Below are 27,621 nucleotides of genomic sequence, written 5' to 3'. Positions count from 1 at the left end.
AGGTCTTGAGCAGTGTAAAAGTATTCATTCTTGTGAGGAAAAACTCTTACAGGGCAGATCTTCCAGGCATCAACCTGGAAGATCTTTGTCCTGGAGGGGCCATGTTTTTCCTGGCAGTAAATGAATGAATGCTTGTACACTCCTAGTTTCTACCAGGAGAACAGCAATTCTCCTGGTAGAAATGTAATGCCTGTAAGTGGCCAGGGTCTCTTTCAGTCCTATGACTTGACTCTGTGGTTCTTGAAAAGCTGTATCTTACAACCTCGTCCTGCATGACCCTAAAAATCCCCTGAACTTTCAGTGAGATCTACAGAAATGACATATATGTTACTGGTTTGGGGTAAAGTTCTTGTATGTGGGCCTGACCTAGATAAGCTGTTTACAACTTCTGTCATTTTTTTTATCCCATTGCCATAATTTGTGTTTGGCTTCAATGATGATGGCTGATGCATTTTATGGTGTGTAATGTGGCTGTACATAATTCTGTGTTCTTAGGTTCCTGATCAGTATGGGACAATCAGAGCAGTAGCAGAAGGAAAAACAGATCAATTTCTAGTTGGTACTTCACGAAACTTTATTTTGCGAGGAACATTTAATGATGGTTTCCAAGTAGAGGTACAGGTGAGCACAATATTTTTCTTACTACAAACTACAAAGTCAAAATTTCTCTGGATATGTATTTTCTTTGAAGGCCTTAATCACAAGACTTACTCTTTTAGTGATGCATATTCTAGAACTATGTTAAATAAATCATGTATTTCCTTTTCAGGGTCATACAGATGAACTCTGGGGTCTGGCAACACATCCTTTCAAAGATATGTTTTTAACATGTGCTCAAGATAGGCAAGTCTGTATGTGGAACTCTGTGGACCACACACTAGAATGGACCAGGCTACTAGATGTGAGTGAGCTGCTTCCTGCTTCATGACATTAGTTTTAAAAGTAATAGAGGATGAAGGAGGTAGGAGGAGAAAACAACATTAAATGTCAACACAGAGCAGTTGAAATTAAAATAAAATAACTAGTTTGTCCCCTTAGTATTGTATAAGCAAGACAAAAATTAATTAGAAGATATCCTGCCTCTGGAAAATATATATGTAAATTCGGTAATACTCACCACCGTCTCTAATTTTAACAGTGAGCTGTCAATGCTAAAGAAGTTGTGGCCTCAGGGAAGTGTGTGAAAACATCTCACATAAAGTGCATGTTTACAGAAACATAGGATGGGATGGAATTTTTATATAAAACTCACATGAGCCATGTTGTGACTGTGTGATTACTGAGGCTTTCATTTGCTTTCCTTTTTTTGTTAGCTGTTGTTGAAAGCTTTATTCAGTAGAACAACAGTTTGTAAAAGATTTCTTCAGTCTAATAAAAATAATAAGGCTTAATAGATGTTATTATAAATATAATGATGCCACTTAATGAAGGGAGTCAGGATAATACTCATGAATCCCATTTTTATGAGTATTTTATTTCATGAGTAAACAGTTTTCTCTTGATCCTCCTTTTTAATAGTATTTCTACAAGTTATTTAAAAATGCAGAATTTAAAATGTTCTGCTGTTTGTGGTGTTTCTTTTGTATGTGTTCTTACGTCATAATCGGACAAACTGTAATTTCTTTTGTGGCAAAAATCTGTTGCCTTATGTTCCTGAAAGTCATCTAATACGTGTTAGTTCTCTAATAAATACTGTGATGATCTTAAACACAGTGCCAGATAAAAATGAATATTCAGGTTACTCCATTTTGGAGACCTTTTTAACAGGGTTTTAGTATAAATTTGATATTAAAGTGTATAACTATGTTTACAACTTACAGGAACCAGGACACTGCGCTGATTTCCATCCAAGTGGAACAGTTGTAGCAATAGGAACACACTCAGGAAGGTAAATCTTTTTTACTTCTGTTGTAATGAGCAACAGAAAAATGGGGAAGGGTAATGCCCCTGAAGTGACCTGGAAAGGAACTGTAAATAATGGGCTATAAGTCTTTTTTGCCACCTTTATTATGTATGAACTTGGCTACCCTGGAAGTTTGGGTTTCTTTTACATTTTCTTTTGTTTTATGGGAACTTGAAGGGTGGCTTAAAGGTTTCTGTGTTATTTTCCCCCTTTTAGAAGTGGCTGGCTTGTCAAGCTTAAGCTTCCCTGCTTTTGAGATACACTGCTTGGGAAGCTTAGAGGATGAGTTTTACAAGCGTTAACAGAAAGAAGAAAGGATATCCTTGTTTCTAATTCCCTTCCTTGATGCTTAATTAAATAGGTACTGTGGCCAGAGAGTACACAAAACATTATACTGCCTAAAAAAAACCCTGTTCCTTCTTCAGTTCATAGACAGATGTAACAATTGTATTAATATGAAAGCATACCTTTATAATCAGTTATGATGCAGCTGCTATCCTTGCATGATTCTGCAACAATACAAATGAGGGCAATTTAACTAACACATATCACTACAGGAGCATGCGGATGTTTAACAGTTACCTCATAACTCTCAATTACAAGCTCCCCTTTCTCTTTTAATGCAGTTGAAAGGTACATCTGTTTGGGGGGGCATTTACACATGTGCTTTGATGTTGACTAATTAGCTCCTCAGTAAAGTGTCACCATCTATACATGCAGCGCTATTAGGCCATTGTACGCTAATTAACTTCTCTGTAGGCTAATACTGCTTGACACAAGTACTATCCTATGGCGGTGTTATTTACTCCGCCGCAATACATGTGTAGATAGATGGTGACTGAGGCTGGCTGGGGCACAAGGGCTGCCTGCTGGCTAGCCCTGCACTGGAGCACCTTTATGCCCCAGCCAGCTCCTCCACAGCACATTGAACTGGGGTAGAGCAGCTCCAAGCTAGCAGGCTTGAGCCCCCTGAATTCCCTGCCAGCCAGGGCTGCACCACCCCAGCTCAACATGCTGCAGTCCTGGGCACATGTGTCAATGCTGCACCCAGGAGCAATAACTCCAGCACAAACTGCACCAGAGTTTATCCAGCCATGCTAATTCCATGTGTAGATGTGCCCAGTTTGTACTCTTTTTTGTCATACCACAATTTCACTAAGCCATAGAGCCTTCCAAGAAGATGAGACGGATTTAAAAAATAAAACAGAATCCCTCTCCTCACTCCCCACCCCTGATTTGTGTACATGCAGAAAATTAACTTCCAAACCACATTAGTTACTCCTGTGCGTATTCAAAGTGGCAGACGCGTCCTATTCTTTTCAGGTCCTTCTGACTTTCTGGTCATATTTATAACAAATTCTAATATTGATAACTTGACAACCATTTCTGGGTCTGATGTATTAAAAATATTTAAACTAAACTGAAATGAGGTCTGGCTGGATTATAAGTGAATCAGAAGTCACATGGGGTTCAGGATCAAAATAAATAAAACAGTTTATATTCCCTGAGTGACAAAAGACAATTCCATGTAGTGTGTGTGCGTCTGTATGTATGTATGTATATGCCAGATATAATAGATCAATGCAGCTATTTTCCGTAGCAAAGCTCTTTGATGGGAGGCATTGATTAGAAGTTTTTCTTCATACTTTAGATACTTACTTTTTAATACATATATGTTACAATGATGTAAAAGGCGTAGTCTTGGACTGAAAGCCTGCATGTAATAACGTATGTGATTTGATTAAAGGTGCATTATGCTATCTACGTGCCCACCTTGGGTCATAATGTAAAAATAGTAAAGGATTCCACCTTTATAGTGAAATGGTCCAAAACACTGAATTTTTGCATTGCTTGTTTTAGCTCTACTTTACTGTAGCTGCTGAAGACAATTAATAGATACAGGACCTGTAGCATTGCTGAGGATCAGTTTTGATTAGGAACCTTTACAAGTCACAGGCTGGAACAACCTGGCTCTGTTTCAGGCCGGGTGGCTTAGGCCCATGCTGGAGCCAGGCAATTTGAAGCTATGTACCCTGCACTGCTGCCTTCCCAAACCTTTGCTCCTTGACTGTGGTGTGGACACAGCTTCCAGCTCATTCTTCCAGCTGCAGTGTGGGCATAGCTCTTTGCTCCTCAGCCCAGCTGCAAGAGTGAGTACAAACAAATCGGTCTGGCCCTGCAAGCTGGAGCCAGCCCCCAGACTACATTGTTAACCCCTTTATTTGATTGTTAGAATGCTACCCTATACCACTTTGTGACAGTAGGCTTTTATCAGTTATAATATGTTGCCATATTTTTGGAGTGCATTTTCCCTTCCCTTTTCCCATCAAGCAGTACTTCATTCACTCCATTCAGGCACTCTGCTCCATGTCATGTTACCTGCTTTTTATATACTCTGCATATTTGATCATCAGTAGTGCATTAATAACCCCAGACTAGAGAGATTTGCTAGTGTTCACTGGTGCTGCAATTTGCTGGAAATATACAACAGCAAAAGCGAAAGGACAGGCAATAAGAAATCCCACCAAAAAATACACTTTGGACAGTAACGTCCAGACTGCCATTCCATAGATTTTCTCATGCTGCCAGCATTATCATTCAAAAGGAAATAATGTTCCATGTAGGTATTCTGGTACATTAAGTGTCATGCCTTTGCTATAGCAATTCAAAAGCACTACAGAAAAAAACTGATGAAACTAGCTATAAAAGAACCTGGCCAATAGCATTCCCTCTAAGCTGCACGGCAGGCGTGCTCATTCCACACTGCCAGGTGTGCCTGCGCTGCCGTACATGCCACACAGCTTAGAGGGAATGCTGCTGTCCAAGTGAAAACTATCAAAAATCTATAAGAAAACTAGAGGCGGACAAGATCTACTGAACCACATCCTCAAAAGAGGCAGATTAACGTAACCCCATTGAAGCCAATGAACCTGTGCTGATTTGTGGTACCTTAAAGTGTAGCCAGTGCTGCATTAAAAAACAAGAGCAGCTATCTCTTATCTTGATGTTTGTTAGAAATTTTGAGTTTTCAGAGTAGGAGCCTGTTATCTGGGGAGAACAATCAGCAGCAACCAAATAGGTAATTTTATGAAGATAAGAAAACAAAATGGCTAAGATAAAATGTCCATTTGCACCTTTATGAAGAGCGAGGTTTGCAAGAGACTATTTTTTTTAAAAAAGGTAAAGCATTACACCTGGAAAGAAATTCTGGAGCTTAGTTTTTAAATAAGGAAAATAAAGGGAATGGGGTGGCAGACATTACAGCAATTAAAAGTGTATGTCAGTACCAAATATTTCTATCATATCATAAGCACAAGTTAGAAGTGATACCGTTAACGTAAGTGGTAGATAGTGGAAACCCTATCATTTGTCTAGGGCTGGGGATTTTAATCTGATCTACAAATCAGAACTATAAGGGTTCACTTGGCAGCCAGCCCTTCTACTTCACAAGCCAGAAAAACTTTACAGGGTGAGTTACCACCTTCTCATTCCAGACATTAATTTGGAAATGAGATCTCTTCAAAAAGTGTGGAAGTCCCAAGGTGGGACAGGACTGCAGTAATAAAGCCCCCTAAGGAGCTTCCTTTTGGACTGCTTTTTTGCCAAAGTGGAAACACATTTCATGGGACGTGCTCTCTTCTGGCAATTACTGTATGTTCACTGCAAAACAGGCTGAGCTTAGTTTCTCCCTGAAGTTTGTGCAAATACCTAGAACTCTCTTACTAGTACTTTCTTTCTTAATTAATTGGGTATTGCAGTCTTCTCTCTACATATCTTAGATTGTATGCATTGCTTTTTTTGACTGTGTTTTAAGCTGGTCTGTTCAAGTACTGTAATTTGAAATTTTAAATAATAGGTGTGAGATGCAACAGAACAGTAGAACAGCTTGATGGGACCAGTACAAATGTTTTTAACACCATCACATTTTACCGATGAATGGTCCAGGGCCAGTGCTCAAAAAGTGTTTTCAGTTCCCAAAACATAAGGCAGCCACTATCACAGGTGTCCATTTTCACTTGGTACAATATGGGAAGGAGACTGGTAGACTATAAAGTAGAAGAAGTAATTTTGGTTTGTTCTTGGAACACATTTCCCTGTGACCAAGCCAGCTTGCTTTTTTATTGCAAAAATATTTGCCTTTCTCTTTGCTTATCAGATAATCAGAGTAGGTTTCTCCATAAAAAGTATCTGTTCTTTAAGTGGACAGGGTTCTGCAGAAGAGGTATTTATTAAAAATAAGATTGTCCGCTTCCATTTTATGTCTTGTGCAAAAAGAGAACATAACAGGCATCTGAATTAAAATAGATAAGTGCCTGATTGACTACTTGTTTTGATAGCTTTGTTCCACTAAAAGCTAGAGCAGTGTAGCGTTAAAGTAGTTCCAAGGATTGTAGCCTGGAACGCCTGCAGATATCTGCATGTGTCATAAAATATGATGATTTCCAGCCTGCTGAAGACAGCAAATAAAAATCCTACATGTTGATCTTCCATCAACATGTTTCATACCGTAGGGTTACTACCGTGAGGCAGACCTTGTTGTCTTCCAGGGTAGTCAGGGCACAGTTTCCTTCTTGCTTTCCCTTCTCTTTCAATACATTTCCCCTTCCCTCCTTCAGCTGTCACACAGGTATAAGAAAGTAGTACTGTAATGAATCATGTGGCAGGGGCAGGAAGCGAAGGCAGAACTGAAATTCAATACCAGAGCAGCGATTCAAAACTTATGATTCACCCCATTATCCTGCATAGTCTCAGGGTATGGCTTCTAAGTAACTAGCATCAGCTTTTTGGATTGCACCAGAGCGATATTATTGAAAGTAGTTTCTGCTGCTATCCAATGAAAACATTTCAGCCATTTTCCACTAGCTCCATTTCTCTTACCCATGGTGCTTTCAGCAGGCAGTGTGACACATTGAACTGTTTTATTTATTTTATTTCTTTCATGTGGTCCCCTAACCACAAACTGGTTTTAAGCCATTGGATCAGGCCACTTTTCAGATATTTGCCTTTAAGATTCTGGACTAATGAGAAGGAGGTTTGCTGTTCCTTCTGTAGAATTTGACTCTGTGTACTATTGTTTCTGGAATTTATTTTAACGTAATCCTAGTTTTTTTGGACTGCAGCACTTTCAATTTTAAAAATGTATGCAGAATTGATGGATCAACTATATTGCACAATGAAATTGGCTCATTAAGTTTGTACAGTCAGTAACCTGTATTTAATTGCGTCTCATACTATATGCAAAAACTTAGCTTGAATGCAGTGTTATGTTATGGTTGTGAAATCAAGAGCTCAAAATGTAACAAAATTAAAAACACTAAGGTTTCCCTCACAGATCTAACTAAACCAGATAGCACAGCTCTAATTTTCATAACATACGTGAAAAATAAAGGTACGGTATTGCCAATACTCTTTATGTTGTTGTGATTCTGAAAAGTATGGTAGCTCAGGAATTTTGCTGGGTCATTCTGCTGTTTCCATCTTCAACTTCTTGTTTTGGTTTTGAGAAGAAATAACACTCGCTCGATCTCTCTTCTTATCAGGTGGTTTGTTTTGGATGCGGAAACACGAGATCTGGTTTCTATACACACTGATGGTAATGAGCAGCTTTCAGTGATGCGCTACTCAGTAGGTAGGCCAACTTCCTGCATGTTTAGAACACTTTGTGATAATTGCATGTTTTTATTTCCACACTCCCTCCCCTGCTACCCCCCTGCATTCCCTGGAGCTGTTAGGCTATTAGTGTGTTTCACCCACATCAAATTACCCTCCAATTGTAGGGAACTTGTAAAGCTTTTAAAAAGTGTTTAGGTTCATTAGCATATGTGTAAATTGTCAATTACAGCTTCATTTGCATTTTGCCTAGGCTAGTGTTCACAGCATATTTGCTCTGCTGTCTGTGTGAACATCACCATCACCCAGCACAACACCCTCTTGCCTTGCTTAAAGAGGCTGTCATGTGATCTCATCATTTCTTTCAGAGGGATCTAGTAATTCAACACCAAGGAGTTAGCATGTATATGAAGCAAGGGAGGCCCAGTTTTTATGATTATCCTTGCAGCTTTTAAGTCTGTCCGAGTATTCTGTGACTGTTTTAGGATCTTAAATAGTTCTTTATTATTTTTACTTTTCGGCTAAGTTTTAAAAGTTATATGTGTAAAGCTGTAACATTAAATCCAGAGTTTTTCTCTCTCAAACCAAAGTCCATTAACTATTCATTGTTGAATTATGTGGGAAGGCATCCTCTGGTTCAATACAAGCTCATGCGATCTTATCAGACTTTGTTCCTCAGACCTGACAATCAGGCAGCAGCTGAATCCTCTCTTCTGGCTGCAGGGAAGAGAGGTCTGGCAAACCTGTTTCTTGTTTGCTATTGCTTAACATGTGGAGTGGTGACGGGAGCAAAACATTCCTCTGCTACTGCCCATCTATCTCTAACAGCATTTCTGAGCACTGACATTCACTGGTGCTTCAAAGGAATCTGATCATGTTCCAAGAAAGTGAAATGATTAACAGTCCTTATCTTGGAACTTTCCTATTTAACACATGTAGCACAGGATAGAAAATTACTTTGTGTTTCACTACTGTGCTCCAGTGCATCTTGAAGATGGTGCTAAGTTAGCCCTTAATTAGCACAGGTAGGTGTGTAATACCTTTTAATTTTTTTAACTGCTTCTTAAAGAAGATGTAAACATTTTCTGTTGCATCCCATAGTTCAGGAAACTCAGTGCTTCACGTTTCAGCCATTTTCAGAAATCCAGTTCAAACATAAGGATTTCTTAATGAGCTTTCTGTAGAGTGACATCCCCCCTCCCCCATTTATCTACAAACTTGTCATGCAATCACTATGGATAGAAGACAAAATTGTGCGATGAATCAAAAAGTAATATAATTTAATTCTTTAAAAGATCACAGTGTCATCGACGATATTGCATTGGCATCAAGTTCAGATTTAGAAAACTAACACTGTTGCCTTTTTATAAAATCTTTTATGTTGTAGATGGCACCTTACTAGCAGTTGGATCCCATGACAATTTTATTTACCTCTACATAGTAACAGAAAATGGAAGAAAGTATAGCAGATATGGAAAGTGCACTGTAAGTTTTTTCTTTTTTCCTTTTTTAAACAACATTTGCTGGCAACAGAAACTTTTAATGTTGAACTATACCTTCTGGTCACCATGTTGAATGTTCTAGTGTTAGTGTATCTCTATAGATTAACAACAATAACACCTTTCCTTTTATTTTTATCTACATACACACGTATAGCACCATTTTGTCAGTCTTTTAACTGAATTTAATTCTGATTTGTAGCAGGACATTTTTGACAGATCTAAATAAACCGTTTTGCTTATAAAATGTGCTGATGATGGTCCCCCTGAGCTCCCTGGCCACAGGCTTCTATAACCTAATGGGCCACCCCCAGGAGTGGAGGAAGGCAGCAGAAAGTGGAGGCAGAGAACGCTTGGGGACTCCAAGAGGAGCAGCACCCAGACCAGGAGCCTGAAGGCCGCACGCTGCCGTAGATGCCATATGCAGCACATGGGCCACCAGTTGGACAGCTCTGCTCCAACTCTCCCCATTGTTTCCCTCTTCAAATTGCCATGAAGTGAGGTGGGGGGAAGGCAGCTATTAGAAGTTATACAAGTTAAGAGTTGTGGTTTTCTTTCAGGTATCCTGTTTCCATAGGAAATCATATTTTTCACATTGTATAAGGTTGAAGACAACACAAACATTCATTTCATAATGATCATACAACAGAAGCTTGTCATCTCAGTACCCTCTTAGTAGGACATTTCAGCTTGTACAGGATGCGGCACTGGGTTGAGCATCCCGGCCCATGATCATATTACATTGTTCCCCATTTTGGCTTTACATCGGTTTACATTAGTGTGGTGTGTTAGTGCAGGGGTTTTCAACCTTTTTTAGTCTAAGTACCCCTGGCAAATGGATGCTAAGCGGGGGGGAGGCAATAAGCAGGGAGCTCGGGAACAGGGCCAGGGTGGGGTGGGGAAGCTTACCAGGCTGAGGTCAGGGCAGCAGTGCCCCTCTATGGGACAGAGAAGTTCACCAGGCTGGTGTGTGGTGGCGGTTGCTGCCACATGCAAGCCTCCCCACCCCACAGAGGGCCACCGCTGCCCTTGCCCCACCCTGGCACTGCTCCTGAGAGGCAGTGGCTCTCCATCCCCGCTTGCCCACGCATGCCTACTAGGACCAGTTCAACTACCCCCAGAGGTATACGTATCCCTGGTTGATAACCCCTATTCTAGTGGATATATATCCTCTTCTGATGCATATCTGTGCCCTGATATTACCCACAGTTTTGGACTTCCCTTTCATTCATTACCTAGAAGGTAACTTTTAGGTAATGGAACTTATCTCCCTGGTAGTTAAGCCACTGTTCATTTCTTCTAACTTGTAACCAGTGTTCCAATCTATTCAGGATATTTTATATTTTAATCAGCAACAACTTTATGCATACCATCTGCTCCCCCCTTCCTCCCTCTCCTCCCCACCCCCACCCAAGTTTTCTAACTTTTCAGTTGTGATTTGCTTTTTCCTGTGTTTTTGGGCATTAGTATCCTCTTAATAAGATCCCATAGTGAGAAACATCATTAGTCTTGATGAGGCAGAATTTCTAATGAGCTGAATACCCCATGTAGCTGTTTGGATAGTACTGGAAACGTAATGAGGCCATCACACATAGGACAACTCCACAGAATCAAGAGAAGTCACTCTGTGCTGGGCCAGAAACAGCCTACTTTCTGCTAAGGGCCAGTGACATGAGTAGTTCTGGCATATTTAGATTGGCCTCTATAACTGATTAGGTAGTTGGAAGTGAACAAATGTAAACATTTTCTGTAAACTTTCTGCTTGTGCCTGACCAGTTGCTTTAAAAGCTTCTATTTGCAGAATGCACGGACGGAGGAAAGGGCATACATAGTGTACCACTAACTACCCGGCAGCATCCTAGTTGTACAAGAAACAGACACTTTGCTCATTAGAGTCCATACTAATTGCATCTGTTTAGCTAGTTGGTGGCTGTAGGACCTCATGTGGTCACGTTATGCTTCCTAGTTTTGAGAAATGTGATGTAATCTGGCATAGGTAGGCAGTGCACCTAGGTAGTAGGGGAATGAGCACCTCATATATAATTAATCATAATATTATTGCTAATGATAAATAAGTTCCCTCAAAACTGCCTCAAGTAATCCAGTTTCGCAGTAAAATGAGATATAGTGAATTAAAAAGCTCTTTCTAGTTTTAACTATAGAAATGCTGTTATAATATTACCTATATTTAAAATGCTGATCACTGCCAGCATGCTAAGGAACCCTTCAGGTTCCCTCACTGTATACTACTTTATGATGTATGCATTAGTGTTCACTCAGGGCCATAAACACCTTGACTTTACTGTGGCTTCAAAAAAAGGGAGGTTATAGTCTGAACCATGACCACTGGGACCCATAGATTATGAATTTACCAAGAAAATATTAACAGTGCAAGAGAAGTCTTCTGTCCAGTTGGATACTTTCAGTAGCCAGTGATAACACTGGTAATCATTCTCCTAGTGTACAATAAGGAAAAGGAAATGTAAAATGTCTTTCTCTCTGGGGTAGCTGCTGAAGGAAGATTTTTATTAGACTATAAAATCATGTTGTTTAAAATATTATGACAATGTCATATTTTAGATTCATCTTCTTGTGATTGCTCACTTGAAGGGATTTTCCAGCCTGGAGCCCCCTTGCCAATTATTTGGTTCACCTTCCCACCGCCCCTTGGAATTTTAACAGCTACCAGATGTCTGGCATGATTTAGTAAAAGGCCATCCAATTTTCTTTCTGTGTTGGAGTTAGCTTGCAACTTTTAAGGATTGGGCAATAAGGGAAAAATACCCTGTCTCTCTCTGTATTTAAATTATTTCAACATATTGTGTGAATTTGCATAGTAATAATAGCCCCAGTTCATCTACAGTAAAGTTCTGTCACTAAGCAGTATGTTATCTAAGTTCCTTGGGAGGTGATGAATACAAAAGCAAAAGATATACATCTTTGGGACCAGCCATTTTCCTAAGTGACAGGCAAGGAAGTGACAGAGAAAAAAAGCATTTTTACATAGTATATCATTCTGGAAGATATCTATATATATTAGGGCTGTGCAAAGCTTTGGATGCTGATTCGATTCAGAGGAGATTTGGCCCAATTCAGTGGCCAAATCTCAGAATCAGAATCAAATTGGGAGAGCAATAAAAAGGTCCAAATCAATTCAAAGCTCTCTGAATTGATTCAGAGAGATTTGGGCAGCCCCCACAAGCCTCTGCAGGGAACTGAACCCGGACTCCGTGCCAATAAGTAGGGGGCGGGGGGAGGGGGGCTGGAGAAGGAAGGAGGGGACCGTGGGGGGACCTCTGTCAGGCCACATCCCCTGCCTGCTCCTGCAGCCCCCCAGAGCACCCCCTGACCCCAGCCCGCTCTCTCAGCCCTGTCAGTGGCTGCCCTGCCTGGCCCCAGCATCCTAGCTCTTTGAAAAAAAGAAAAGAAAAAAAAGCCCCGCACTCACCAGCTGCTACAGTGGCCATTGGGGGCTTGTGTCAGAGCCCCTCACGCAGCGCGGGGCAGCGGGGATTGCACCCCCCCCCCCCCACTTGGCAGCAGCTGGTGACTCCCTGGCATTTTTTCTTTTTGTTTCTTTTTTAAAGAGCCAGGAACTGGGGCGAGCAGCGCAGCCATTGATGGGGCTGGGAGAGTGGGCAGGGAATGGGGCATGTTTGATTTGGAGATTTGGCTGATTCGGCGGTGGCCCATTTCAGTTTGGGACAGTGATTTGAATCACTGAATCAAATCCCTGTCCCCCAAATCGGCTGAATCCAAATCTGAAGTGAATACTAGCTGCTTTGCATAGGCCTAATATATATAAGGTCTTGTGGTGATAGTCTGGCTGCTGGAGGGAAAACTCCCATTAGGTAGCATAGGAATGAAGCATGCTGATTCCCAGACAAAGTTGTATGCATGCATGAGAGCAGAGGAAGATGACCCAAAGAGAAATCGCCATGGATTTGAGAGCGAGTTTGTCATAATATGTGCTTAGGGGGTGGGTGCAGGTGAGTGACAGTCATCTGCATCATCTATTGCCTTCTGGTAAACAGAAGAATGGTTAACAAAAGGTTCAGTACGGGAGATGAAAGAAGGGAAGAAGACTGAATAAGAACAGAAAGAGAAAAGAAAGAAACAATATCCATGTTTATGCAACCCCTATCCTCACTGTAGGCTTATGAAGATAAACCAAATTTTATCCTGGTCTTACTGTGAGTGCTAGAACATTGATGTGCATGGGATTGGAAGCACATAAGGACAGAAGATGAGTTAACTGTAGTCATATGAGGATAAATCATATTTATCCTTACCCTTCTGGTTCTTAGGAAACTTTTCAGAAAGTTACAAACATCCATTATGAACAAAGGGGTGATCTTTCTGCACCCTTGATAACCTGAATTTTTTTTAAAATGTTAAAATAAAACTCTGGATAAATGCTAAGATGAGAATATATGTGAATTGAATAAATCTAGCAGTATAGTCTGCATCCCAAAGGAAGAAGGGTTATCTGTGAATAATGACTTTCTGCGTGCATGGGAAACAATAGGAATCTTGACACTGATGTAAATTAGAGTAGGATCAGGCTGTATAACATAAGGAATACCACAAGTATGGGTTTACACGGATGACCTTGTATATACAGGGAAGAGTGACTTCGTGTTTTGGCACTAACTGAACATCCGCATGCTGAAGGGCAAATAGCAGGGATTAGTGAAGGGCATATAAGGGTATCCACCTCATGCCAATTATTGATCTAGGAACCTTGTACTGCAGCTGTTTGCCAAAGTATTCTAAGTATCTAGGAGAGGCAAGGGTTGTAATCTAAATGTAGACATATATTTAAATTAATGTCTGGAAAAGTCAAACATGTTCCATTTTTTAGACCAAATCCAAAAGTGCTCCGTAACAGAGCATTAAAGACAGCAGTGCTTGTCTTAGAGAAGATTTAGCTAGAACAATAGGGTAGCGCTCATTTGTTTCACAGCTTTTTAAAGAAAGGCTCATTCAGATACAAACTTAAATTTGCAATTTGGCCTGGCTAATCTTGTTCAGTAATTAAAGTAGCTGCTTTTGTATTCATTTGACTACAGGTATGATAAGAGACTTTATTTCTGGCCAGATTGTAAATACTAGAACACAGATGTGCATAGGGAGAGAAAGCACACACAGGGCACATCTACTCATAGTATTAGCACACAGCAATAAACTCTGGTGCATATTGTGGTGCAGTTTATTACTTCTGAATACCATGGTTGAACATGTGCCTAGGACTGCAACACATTGAGCCAGATCAGAGTAGACCTGGTTGGCAGAGGGCCCAAGGGGGTTGCTTGGACCCAGCTCAGCATGCTGTGGGCTCTGGCTGGGGCTCTGTTGTGCTCTGGCACAGGGCTAACTGGCAGACAGCCCCCACACTGAAATACCCTTGTGCCTCAGCTAGACTGGTCAGCATCTACCCATATGCTACACATTTACAAGTACTAACCTACTGCGGAGTTAATTAGTTTACTTCATCCTAATAACACTGTAAGCGTAGATGCTGAGATGTACTGTGAAGCTAATTAGGCAATTCCTCAATAAACGCTTCATGTAGATGCACTCACAAGCTCCTTACCCTAGTATCCAGCCCTTTGTCTTTGTGCTCTGGGTACTGCTGGAGCTGCCCTTTTCATGCATGGGATCATGCAGTTTGAAAGGACTTCAAAGATCATCTAGTCCAGATTGCTAAATCCATCTGCCAGGCATGCATATTGCCCTCAGGGTATTTGGAAATATATGGTGCCAAGAATGATCCTGTCCCATTTTACAAGACTATTAAACTAAGGGAATATGGTGCAGACCCTGACAAGCACACTCCCAAAAATCATCCTGGAGTGATGCAGCTGCACATTATCAACCTCTGTGTAAGGCTGGGAATGAAGAGCATGACAAAGCTCTATGTCCATTGTTAAAATACTGCTGTGGCCTGGTCCTGCAACCTGTCTTCAGGAATTAAGTGGCATTAGATATCTAGTTTAGTTGTGCACAAATAAGTGTTAATCTCCAACGATCTAAAGCTGCTTTACTCCTGAGTGACAGCTTCCATACTGGAGTACGCTGGGCGTCAGTTTACGTATACCATCCTCCTGTGATTAGGTGAGTCAGCTGAAGTCTTGGTAGAGTCCCGTGTGTAAACAAACTCTAAGAGTTCAGGATTAAGCCTTCTCTTTGCTCTGTATGTGTGTGCATGCACGTGTTTGTGGGTTTGGTTTGTGGCAATAGCAGGCTTTACCACAAGAAAAAAAACATTTAGAGCTGGTCTGTCCCATAGTTCATCTCTTACAGTCCATATTGCAACTAAAATTGTCCTTTTAATATTGTCCAGTTCAGATTTAAAAACTCCTAGTTAAGTTTAATCTCCTAGTTCAAAGGTTTTGAAGGCTATTTACTATGCCTATCCATAGTTTTCCATACTAAATTGATGTAAATTTACACTCTAATAAAAATCTTACTTGTTCATAACTAAATACAATGAAACCCTGTGTCGAGCATCTACTCAAGGGACCAGCAAGGTTGGTTGCCTTGCAGAAGTAGGCTTTGACTAAGGTCAAGCAGAAATGTTCTTGAAACCTTAGGGACACTTTAAAGTGATCACTTAAGAAAGAGAATTGCGTACTAAAGGTTGTATGTTTCACTGTAACATAGCACAACCACCACCTTGTTTTCAGAAGTCAATTATACAGTTTAGATAATATTTCATTCTGCAGTCAGGTTTCTTTTTTGAGCTCAGCGAATGAATGTTCACTTGTGTAATCTGATCATGATCAGTGATGTGGGGGCTTAAAATACACAGTATAATAACTTGAAGAAAAAACTACTACATATGGGCATTTAAACTAAACATTAACTAGGTCGCATGAACATGCAGATGTAGGCAGAGGGCTTCTGAGTAAGCAACAGGTAAATCTTGAGTTCTGCAATCAAACAAAAATACAAAAGATGTTAATCTTTGTGCTGCAGAATCACAGTCATTCAAGAACAATCCTTATTACATATCTGTCATGCATTCAGGAATGAGCAGTTCCAGAACAGATTTATAAATTACCAAGAGACTGTACTGACTTATGAACCACTTCCAAGTAAAAAGCTTTCTTTTTCTTTCATTTCTTCTTCTGGACTAATTTTCCAACAGCTGAACAAATGTAGCATTCCCTTTCCTCCCCTCTGTGGTTGTCTGGCATCAATTATTAAAGAAATATGAAGGAAGTTTTGAACCTGTTTTAACAGTGTACAGTGCTGTTATGTAAAAATAAGAACTGTTAGAATGACAGATTTCTAGAAAAATGCTGAAAATTTGATTTCCCGTAAGGCAGATGCTCTGAAAATGAATATGAATATCCGCTGAAATAACCCTGTCTCCTTTCTATTGCTGACTGTTCAGTTTACAAAAAAAGCACTAGGGGAGTTTGAGTTCTTAAACAAAGGCAGAATAAATACAATAAAATGCTGGTACAATGAAAGGCAGAAGGCGGCTATTGGCATTCTTCGTCATTGTTATCAAGATGTTTCTGTTCTGTGGTGCTAAGACTTCATGAACAGATTTCCCAGAGATGGATTTTCATCTTCCATTGAAATCAATGAGGGGTGAACACACTTGAAAATCAACCACTGATTTAGGTGCCTAAATGGGAGCTGAGTTCTTCTAAAGATCCAGCCCCAGAAGCGGGTGCTATGCACTTTGAAAATCTGGCACATTCCTTTTTTCATTTTAGTAATGTGGTTCAATGGTAACCAACACCTGATTTTTTTCTCTGTTGAGTGGAAACGAACTCATGCATTTAGTCTAGTTATCCTAATTAAAGACAATATACAGTGATTGCTTGTAAGCATAACTCTACTCAGTCGTTCCATGAACTTGAATGCATCCATACTTTAACAACTTGCCTGCTAGGATTAGTGCAAAAGATGGCCACAAAGGGACAATACTATTTATGAAGGAGGAATCTACCTTACTGTGAAACCACTAATAGGTCATGGGAAAGGCATTCTGCCAGACTCATGTTTGTTTAGTTATTGGAAAACAAGGCACCATGTAGTAGGAGCCTTTAAAGGAGTTTGAATAATGTGCAACAGGCCTGGGGGGGAAATACATTTCTGACTACTGTTTTAATCTTCTTTTATGTTTTGTCAATTTTACAGCTGCCACTGGACGTGTTTATGTTTTAATTATGATGGAAATTAAAAGTTTCATGTTGGCATTGTATTATTCTTTAGGGACATTCCAGCTATATTACGCACCTTGACTGGTCCCCGGACAACAAATACATAATGTCAAACTCAGGAGACTATGAAATACTTTATTGTAAGTATAAAATAAAATATACACACACACATGCACCACCAGAGAAAGAGAGAGAGATCTGTGGGTATAGGATAGAAAAATGAATTAGCAATCATAATATATGGAAGAATTTGTGATCAAGACTGCAACATGCTTACTAACAATGGAACTAATTTGAACTTTTGTAACCTGATACTCTGGTATTATTCAGAGCTATGTATTATGTAATTGTTAATCCAAATATAGCTTACTTCTCTACAAGGTTATAAATCAGGTTAATGGCTTAAAATTTACAAAACAAGTGGCACTAGGTTTTGATGCTGGTCCAGAATGTTTGCTGTTCAGAAATAATATGTACTGTTGTCAGGTTATGCCAACTATTAACTGTTGGTGAGGGAAAATCAGAGGACTCCGTGGGTTTTAAACTTCATTTTAACTAGAAGTGCTTAAGACCTGAAAGGAAAGACCTTTTAACCAAGAGCACTTTTTGCATGTGTGCCTAGTAACAGTGGGCCAGGTTCTACTCCACTCATTAGGTGCATAGGTGGACTTCGGTGTCTATGTGTGATTCTCTTTCACTCTGCTCAAGACTCTGAAAGCCAATTCATACAAACGACAGGTAGGTCCTCCTCCATCCTTTATTCTGATTGAATCTTAAGGGTGAGATGATAGTGTGTTACAGAAGTAGATGCATTCATGGATTTTCAGGACCTGAACAGGGTGGAACAGAATTACAGTTGGGCATGTAACTCCACTTACGGCCTACTAGATGGAACTGTATCTGGCCTGTTGTCTTTCATACCGTTGTCATTTATAGATGTGTGTGTATATAACTATTAGATATATCCAGTAACTGCCATTGTTATTACCTCAATTAATCAGGCTAAGCTGGTAAGAGTGAAGATATTTTAACTATTTCAAGTAGCTGTTTTTGTCTATTCCATTCTTTTTGGAAAACTAATTGGAATAGAAGGGTTATAGTTCCTCATTTTTACAGACAAGAAGTTACTAATAACAAATGAAAAATTTTGGCATTTTCATGAGTCTTCTTGCCCACTTCAACTACTCTTTCAGCTGTCTTTTGATAGTTCTGTATTTGAATCTACCAATAATTTCTATGACTGGTTGCCTGCACAGATGGCTAGAGAGGGCAACCCATTGGTGTTGAACTGGTGTACGTTGGGAGCCAATCATTCCCTTTCTAGTTACTAATCTCCCCTTTCAACTTCTAAGGTTTCCATGGCAAATAGTTCTTTGCTACCCAGAATTGTTATTTTTAAAAGCAGAGCTTCCTGTGTGATTGACTACTAAGTTTAGCATACATGGTGTTCGATAGAAGGGAAACATTAGGACTGAGATCTCCATCAAAACATTTTTAAAGCAGATGATGTGGAAGCCAAGATGTGATGAAATTCTGGTCTCACTTCATCAATGTAACTTACAAGAACTGAAGTCATTGTGGCTGCATCAATATAAAATCATTTCGGTGAGAGGAAAATCAGGCTTTAGATGTAAAAGTTGTTAAAAATGCATTTTGCAGCTTTCTCCAGCATTCATAGGATCTTCAAGATACACAATATATACATCCAGTTTATATGTCGTTAGTGATAGTTGATTTCTTTTAAAGGGGACATTCCAAGTGGCTGTAAACTAATCAGGAATCGTTCAGACTGTAAGGATATTGATTGGACAACATACACTTGTGTGCTAGGGTTTCAGGTGTTTGGTAAGTACCATTTAACTTGTTTTTAATTTAATTTTTCCTGAGTTCTTACTCTTCATGTAGCCTTTAATGATAATAACTGCATGCATTCCAGGGCCTGAGCTCCATTGTGGGCAAGCAGATTAGAAGGATGCCTTTGGCTTGTGGGAATAGCAGTGATGCTTTTAAACATGAAATATTAGCTCCCAAGCAGTTTGGTCTTTATAATCAAATACCTACGGTCCTTTTTCTTTATATACCAAACATGTGAGGCAGAGCAGACATAATATAAAGAAGAGGTTGAGGGACTGGTAGCAGAGAGAAGCTGGGTACTTTGTTTTAATAACTGCCTAAATTTTTTTTAAGTATTCTTGGGACCTTGAGGTGAATAGTTGAAGTGAGCTATCTGTGGGTGAATAGTGTTCCTGGTTAATTGTTTTCATTTAGGGTCCTGGCTCCTATGATTGGATTGGATTTTATATGTGTGTATAAAATGTATGGAATGGATTTAATACGTGTATGCATTTCTCCAGTCTCTGTTCAATAGAATTTGGAGGAGAAGGCTGCTTTTTCCTGAAACTGTGTGTGTAAGCATGTATTGATCCAAGGATATGTGTGGGTTTCCTAACATTCCTTGCTGTTGTGGAGCAACTGTGCTGTAAAGGAATGGGTATTTTGAATGGGACAGTAGGCCATTCATCGGCTAGCAGAAGAAGAGCAAAGAACCTGAACACTGAGGTTTTTCAGGCTAGTGTAGCAGCCTGATGAGTGAGCAATGGGCTCCTTGTGATGAACTTTATCTATAGGATGTGAAGCACCCATTTTATAATTTCCTTCTGAAAATTTAGGTAATGAAAAATGTAATCTTGTAATCACTAAAACTGCAACATTATGTTTAGCAACATAAAAAGTATAGTATGGGCATCAGCTGTATCAGGTGCCTTGTCATTTCTCACAAGCATCCAGTATGGTGTCTGGTAATGCAGGAGGAAATTCTGTTTCTGTGGTCAGTGAATTATCTGCTGTATAACTGCAGTCGCTTTACAAAAGAATCAGTTGTCATTGTTCCAGCAACTTTATGATGTGAGCACCTATTCTCTATGAATTTGAACTTAGACTGTTTTGCTTAACAACTTTCAGGCAGGAGCTACTGATGTTCTGGGCCAAATTGAAAACATATGACTTGGTGGGTAAACGGCTCTATATCTCATCAGTACCCAAAAGCTTCCAGAGACTCTCTCATATTTTAAGCTTTGCTTCCAGTTGCTGACACTTGTGGTCTGAACATCTGATTCTGTCTCCATTCCATGTCCAAAGTCATATGCACTTATACAGTTAGTTAATTAAATGTTATTAGTCGTAACTACTTCCAAACTTTTCAGAGTCCTCAGTGGTATTGGCTTGACACTGGATGATGAAATCTGTGTGATATTTCTATAGGAAAAATCTACTGTGGAATCATCTGTGACTTCTTTTCACATTGTTATTGTAATTTTCAAGAAGTAAATTGCACGGGTTCAGGTCCTCGGTACTTCAGTGCTGTGCCATCAGGCATTGCTACCCTTCAGAGAATCATAGAACTATGACTGAATCTCACATAGAGGCATTGTGGTCCAATATGAGACAGGGATTGTTTTCCTAATCTACTGAGCTACTGTGTCATCTTGGGCAGGTCACTTGATCTCATTACATATCTTCCTGGGAAGATGTTGATAGCTTACTTTTTCCATGCTTCTCTGAAATCTTGAAAGGGAAATCCCATCATCGTAATAAAAAGGATTATCCTTTTTTTAAGATGACTGAAAAACAACTTGGTGTATACCATAGAGCCACTATATCTTGCTATCAACTAAGCAAGGGGAAACTGCATTTCTGTTTTGGGTAAACATCCATCCAGAATAGCAGCTTTTATTTCAGGATGCCAAAGTATAATTCATTTATGACCTCTACCTGTTCTTTACACTTTATCAGTAGGATTCAGCAGATATTTTAAGATCAATTAACTTGGTTCTATATTTGAATATAGTTTGAAAATCTTTGTTATACAGCCATCATTTGCTGTATGTTGAAGCTTAAGAGCCTTTAAAAAAACCCCAAAACTATGATCCTCTTTATTCAGTGTTCTTCACAGCTGCTGAAACATTAAAATGATGCCCCCAAATTACCTGACAGTTCATGTCCTTTAGTTGACATTTACATGCAGTAAAATCCATTTGCATTAAATACCCCCTAATGCTAGGGTGACCATATGTCCCATTTTAGCCAGAACACTCCCAGATTTCAGAGGCTAGTCCTGGCTGGCTGTTGAGAATTATAACAGACATCCTAGAAACACAGGGGCACCATTTGTGGCTGGGAGTCAGAGCAGCGTGGAGCACCTTTCAGGTGGGCAGGCAGACAGAACTGCCTGCCTGACATGCCACCCCACCTCCCACTGATTTGTGAGATTATGGGTAGAAGGGGAGGGGAAGGGACAGTGTCCAGGATTTCTTTATGCTCAGCCTACCTAATGGCAATCCCCTAATGCTTATCAAGCCTTCCTTTAAAAGGGTGAAGAAGTAAACAAATCTATAGTTTCACCATCATTTCCAGTCTTATATAGGTAAAAAGGAAGCCTACTTTCATCCACTGAAAAAAATGAAAAGCAACTTCCAAATTAAATAATGGATTGAAGCATTCCTTTTTTTAGTAGAGTTTGGATTTGAACTAGTTATTTACTTGTTAAAATGTGTCATGTTGAAAATATAATGCTGCAAAATGTTCCCACTGACACTAAATCAAAAGCTTGCTCAGTTCCTTATGTTCCTATCCATACTTACGAAATAATGGGGGAAAGAAATGTATTGCTTAAACCAATTATTTAGAGTTGTTGGGAGGGAAGCTTTCTCTAGCTAATTAGATAACTGGCATCTCTTTCAGTCAGTCAGTGGGCTAAAATTGCCCCTTTTTAGAAAAAAATCGTGTTGATATGGCTCATTTGGTAATTTATAGCTTTTACCATGGAATAAATTAACAGGTTCTATTCTCTGGCTTACCCTTCATGTCCGAACTTTCTCTTATATATGAAGCACAGCATTGGCTTTAAGAACCTTTAAAAAAAACAAGACCCTAAAAACCAAAACTACGGTCCTCTTAATTCCGCGCTCTTCATTCTTTGCTTTGGACAGTGTTATTTTTCTTCTGTCTAGACATATGAGCTCCATGCTTTGCACTGAAATAAAATAAAAACATATTGAATTGTACTTAAGCACTTGACAGCTTTTCATCTATGAAGCATGTCCAGGTTGGGTTTTTGCACAACCATAATCATCAGTTTTTCTTTTCCAAAAGAAAAAGGGCCAGTGTGCAGTAAAAGGAAGGGTCATATATGCCCCCTAAAACAAAAAGCAGAAGTTTTGTTCCATATTTCAGTATCTTGAAACACCTGCAGAGCATTCACACATGGTGAATCAATGTTCATTATAATTGCAATGTTAATTATTAATTACAGTTTTGCTACCAGTTGATTATAAAATTAAATGCATCATAGATTCATAGACGTTAGGGCTGGAAAGGACCCTGAAGATTATCAAGTCCAGCCCCCTGCCCCAGGGGCAGGAAGTCAGTTAGGGTCAAAGGTTCCCAGCAAGATAAGCATTCAATCGTTGCTTGAAAGAGTCCAGAGTAGGTGCCTGCACCACTTCTGGAGGGAGTCTAGTCCAGGCCTTGGGGGCTCGGACAGTAAAGAAGTTTTTCCTTAAGTCCAGCCTAAAACGGTGACGGAGGAGTTTATGACCATTGGTCCTTTTTATCCCTTGGGGTGCTCTGGTGAACAGACTTGGGACCCCCATGTCCTGATGCACACCCCTTACGTACTTATAGGCAGCCACCAGGTCCCCCTGAGCCTGCACTTTTCCAGGCTGAAGAGTCCCATGGCTCTCAGCCTCCCTTCATAAATCATATTCCCTTGCCCTCTGATCATGCACGTGGCTCTCCTCAGCATGTGTTTGCAGTATTGTGGTTTTGATTAGCAAATGTAGCCAGTCTGATGTAATTTATTTGGAATGATAGAAAAAGTATGAAGCTCATTTCAGTATCCTCTTATGTTTCTCAATTTAATTTAATGAACAATTGTTTTTATACATTATTTTAGGGTTTATGTATGATATCCTTGATCCTGAATTATGTTTTAAATATTGTTTTAAAATTACTGTTACTAACTATGTCTCTGTTCCTGTATCCTAGGAGTATGGCCTGAAGGATCAGATGGGACAGATATAAATGCCCTTGTCAGATCCCATAACCGGAAGGTGATAGCAGTTGCTGATGACTTCTGTAAGGTCCATCTTTTTCAGTATCCCTGCTCCAAACCCAAGGTAAATCTACACTATGCATACATAGTATGTATGTATGTCTATTCACACAATATTTTCTAAGCAGTTGTCTGCCTCAGGCTAATTTATTTTGGAAATTTTCAGGCAAAACAGTTTTGCTTTTCTGAAGAACCAAGGTTATGGACAAACGTATAGGTTGTCCAGTGAGAGACCAGGGAAGGGAGGGAGGAAGTTTACCAATTACAAACAGGATGGGAGATGAATAGAATAAGAAGATGGATAACAAGACTGATTGGGAGACAAGGAGAAGAGAGAGAATGTGGACATGGACAGAGTATAAATGGGCAAACTCTACAAGGAGCCATGATGGTGGAAAGGGAGGAATAACTGGACTAAAAGGAGTGCCTGGGTAACAGTATTAGGGCTGGAGAGTTGGCACTAGTGAGGTGGGAGACAAGAACATAAAGAGGAGCCAACACTGGAGAACAGAAAGCATGAAAACTGTGTTATAGAGAGAAGCTGTAAAGAAACGGGTCAACTAGAGGGAAAATGAAAAGCCTGTGCTCACTAACCCAAGCTTTTCTCTAGAGCCTGGAATAGAATTTGAGATTCTTGAGTCTCAGCAGTTATCTGCTCTGGCAAAACACTTGAATTTGTCTCAAGTGTCATTCCACATAGAGAATGAGAACCTTCTCGTGCTATCATCCATTCTGTTAGCTCAAGCACAGAGTCCTCTGTAGTGATTTAATGATTCCAACCCTGCCAATTGTGCATCAATATGATGGCATCCCTGAGGTTCTTTCACTTTGGTTTTTTTTTTAAACCTGAGGACTTGTCCACAAGGCCAAGTCAGCATTTTGTTTCTTTACTGTTCAACCAAAAATAGAAAACTCTTCTCCCACAATTTTTAATCAATGTCATTTAGTAGTAATAGTCAAAAGAAAATGATGTTGGGGAGCGGGGGACTGTTGAAAATATAGTGGTGCTGTTCAGTTGATATGAATAAACATATCTTTTGGATATCCAAGTGGTGTTTCAATAGTTCTTTAATGGTCTATTAATATTAGCAAATAAGAGGATGTGATTTTTAATTCAATTCTCTTTCTTACTTGTTTTCATAGGCCCCGAGTCACAAATATAGTGCTCACAGTAGTCATGTGACAAATGTCAGCTTTACCCATAATGACGGTCACTTGATTTCAACTGGAGGGAAAGACATGAGTATAATTCAATGGAGACTTATGGAAAAGGTAACTTTGCCACCGAATGACATTGTAGTAGAAATTGGTACACCCAAAGCATCTATCCCTCCTAGTGAAAGTGTTGTACAGTCCCCTGCACCTCCTTTGCAGTCCTTTGATGAGATAGTCCAAAATGAAAGTGTGACTGGCAGCTCTCCTGCATCTTTGGAGAGCAATTTGGAGCAGACTGTGGAGGCCAGCGAGGAGCAAAGTGAGGAACAAAGTGAAGGGAGCAGTCTAGATCCAGGTGAGCCAAATTATGAAGAACCATCCAATGAAACAAGTGAGGAACAAAGTGAAGCCACCATTACCGAAGACCAGCAAGAGAATTCAACCATGTCTTAACACTTTGGATTCAAATGGTCATTTTCCCTTGGTGTGCATGCTTTCATAAAGGAGAGGGGTGCAGGTAGGGGAGGGGGAAGTAGCTGACACTTATGACCGCTCTGGCTGTTGAGTTTCAGTGAAATGTTTAGTCCGACCTTCTGTTTCAATACATGGAACTATCCCAAGGCCCCAGCTTGACAATTGATGTCAAGAAGTGGCATAAGTTAGTAGTGGAACATGAGTAGATTAATTTTAATAGCGAAATTGCTGTTCAGGAAGTGGCATGATGTAAGTACTGGAAAAAAAAGGCTAGGTCTAACAATAAGCTGAAATAAACCACCATAATCATGTGAAAGTGTATTCTGAATGAACTACCATCAAACAGAAGCACTGAATAATACCAGCTGAATAATACTATGCTGTTTTTTCCAGGTGCATAAAACAATTCTGAAACAATAGCTCTTTATGGAGCTGTTTGCTTTCTTTCTTGCTTGCTTGCTTTCTTGCTTTCTTCCTTAATGATAAAAAGAAGAAAAACAATATGATAATGCCATGTGTATGGCACTGCCTTCTTGATCTAACACATATGCAATTTTCTAACACTACTAATTCCTAATAGTCTGGACATGTTTGCATTCTCTCTGCCCTAGGTGCTGCTAGTTCTAAGGCAACTCAAATCATATCAAGGAACGTTTTTGATTGTTCCTTCCTCGCAAATCTTTTTAATCACAGAACTTAACCAAATGTTAACCTGTTTGAGATTTGTTGATAACCTAAAAGTTGATGAAATTGTAGGATGTAACTGTCTTCTGAAAGAATTGCTTGCCAAGATGTTTTAAACCTTGAGAATCTTTACAATGACCTTCATGTGAACTAAAGAGAACACGCAATAAGAAAACAAAAGTCTGAGAGTTTGAGCATTAAACTTAGCCTTCAAGCATAATGTGTTCTCTGAAAAGGAGAGATATAAATAAGGTTAACTTAAATTATTAAATTGGTGCTTGGGGATTAATAAACTAAGTTGATAACTTTTTTTACACTATTCAGAAGCAACTCTAAGACTCAGTAACGTGTAATTTTATTTTTATTTTTTTGTACTGGCTCCTTTAGCAAATGTGATATAAACATTAGAGAAATTTAGATAATGTTAGCATATTTTCAGATTTGCTGATATTTTTGTGACTTTTTTTCTTGCTGAGTTGCTGTAAGCTGTGCAGCTTTTTGATGGCTATACCTGGCCAGTTATGGGATATCATGGCATTTGTTATGCATTTGGAAAGTAATTTTTTTTTAAATGAAATTCATCAGATAGCTAATTTTTTCTTAAGTACATAAATTTCCTACCTTAAAAATAGATTTACTTACAGATATTCATTTCCTATGTACTTGTTTATATTTTGATTACATAGAATCTTTTTTTAACTTGCTGCATTGTGCTGATATTTTAGATTTTAGTTAGAAAATCATGTTTAGAAACTTTGGATGAGTTCATAAGTCTTAAGTGTGCAAGCGTTTACGTGATTGTGCCATTCCAAAGTGCATCAAAACTGTCATTCCCTTACTAGTATCTTCTCAGGAGTAAAGCTACAGATCAGGTATTTAGTCATCATTTCATAGGGTAAAAAACTCAAATGGACTCCCAAAGGACATTTAGAACATTTTATATATATATACTTATACATACATATATATATATATATATAAACACACACACACACACACACACACACACACATAGGCACATGTATATTTTATCCTCTTGTTTACAAAAGTTCCAGAAAACCTCAATATAGGTCTCTTCAAATGAAGGGAGATATGGATTCCAAGCAGCCCATCTGTTTAAACTGTGCTCTGTACATAGTATTTTGCTGGAGAGCTCTATTGTCTCTTGGACAATTTGCCAAATAATAGTAACTGAAGACAAAGATAAAAGTAGAGTTCCAATGAAGAATATATTGTAGGGTGGGAAAATAATTCTAGGAAAGGGAAAAGGGTTTATCAAAGCTAATGGGGCACAGAGCTCTCTCTGTCATTTTTTATGAACTCCATGTAAACAACACATTTCATTTGGAAACATCTATCACCTGGGGTTGCCATGTAAAGTAAGAGTTCTAGTTGTGTTATTCTTGTGTTTGTAGTTCAAAAGACTCTACTAATATGCAAAAGCCTTACAGCTTTCAATTGCTGGCAACTACTGTTCAATGAATTATCTGTGATAATGGATGGAAATGGGTGGGGTTATGTAACTGTAGATGTTTTAGAAAAATAATTGTGAATGAAATATGATTAAGAGTGTTTCATGTGAAGATGTTTGAGCCATTTCTATCTACCATGCATTCCTGTCTCATGGCAGAAAAAATGAAGATTAAGGGAAAAAAACAATAAAATAATCAAAATAATATATTGCCTTTGTCTCTGTTAGTACCAGCACTGCTTCCTTTATTTCTACATATAAAATATCAACTCTAATCAGTCTCCAGAATAACATGGTTAGCAGTTGTTGGAGTTTTTAAATTCTATCTCTGGGTTTAAATCTTCTGCTCATCTTCTTCTCACCTATTGAAGGATTGGTCTGAGAGAAAGTAATGAAGAAGGAATCATAGTTCACCAGACAACTGTAATATTGACAGGTAAGTCAATTCCATGCTGGACCAGAATATTTCCATAACAATTTTGGAAGGCACATGGGTGCAGTAAGTGCCACTAAGCAGAATATGATGTATT

The 27,621-nt window shown here is 39.3% G+C and overlaps 1 protein-coding gene across 4 annotated transcripts in view; it reads left to right on the top strand.

Annotated features, from left to right (window-relative positions):
• Positions 1 to 27,300, top strand: part of EML4 (echinoderm microtubule associated protein like 4) — a 132,083-nt gene extending 104,783 nt beyond the window's left edge. For all 4 annotated transcript variants that reach the window (XM_025207734.1, XM_025207733.1, XM_025207732.1 and 1 more), the window contains 9 exons: positions 496 to 621; positions 770 to 901; positions 1,821 to 1,888; positions 7,444 to 7,532; positions 8,901 to 8,998; positions 17,248 to 17,335; positions 18,942 to 19,040; positions 23,241 to 23,371; positions 24,451 to 27,300. In XM_025207734.1, coding sequence (XP_025063519.1) covers positions 496 to 621; positions 770 to 901; positions 1,821 to 1,888; positions 7,444 to 7,532; positions 8,901 to 8,998; positions 17,248 to 17,335; positions 18,942 to 19,040; positions 23,241 to 23,371; positions 24,451 to 24,915 — 1,296 coding nt within the window. In that variant the 3' untranslated portion in view covers positions 24,916 to 27,300. The remainder of the gene's footprint in view (positions 1 to 495; positions 622 to 769; positions 902 to 1,820; positions 1,889 to 7,443; positions 7,533 to 8,900; positions 8,999 to 17,247; positions 17,336 to 18,941; positions 19,041 to 23,240; positions 23,372 to 24,450) is intronic.
• Positions 27,301 to 27,621: the final 321 nt, after the last annotated feature.

This window comes from Alligator sinensis, unplaced genomic scaffold (assembly GCF_000455745.1).
Source record: "Alligator sinensis unplaced genomic scaffold, ASM45574v1 scaffold173_1, whole genome shotgun sequence".
NCBI classification, from domain to species: domain Eukaryota; kingdom Metazoa; phylum Chordata; order Crocodylia; family Alligatoridae; genus Alligator; species Alligator sinensis.
This window is presented reverse-complemented; position numbering and strand designations above follow the sequence as displayed.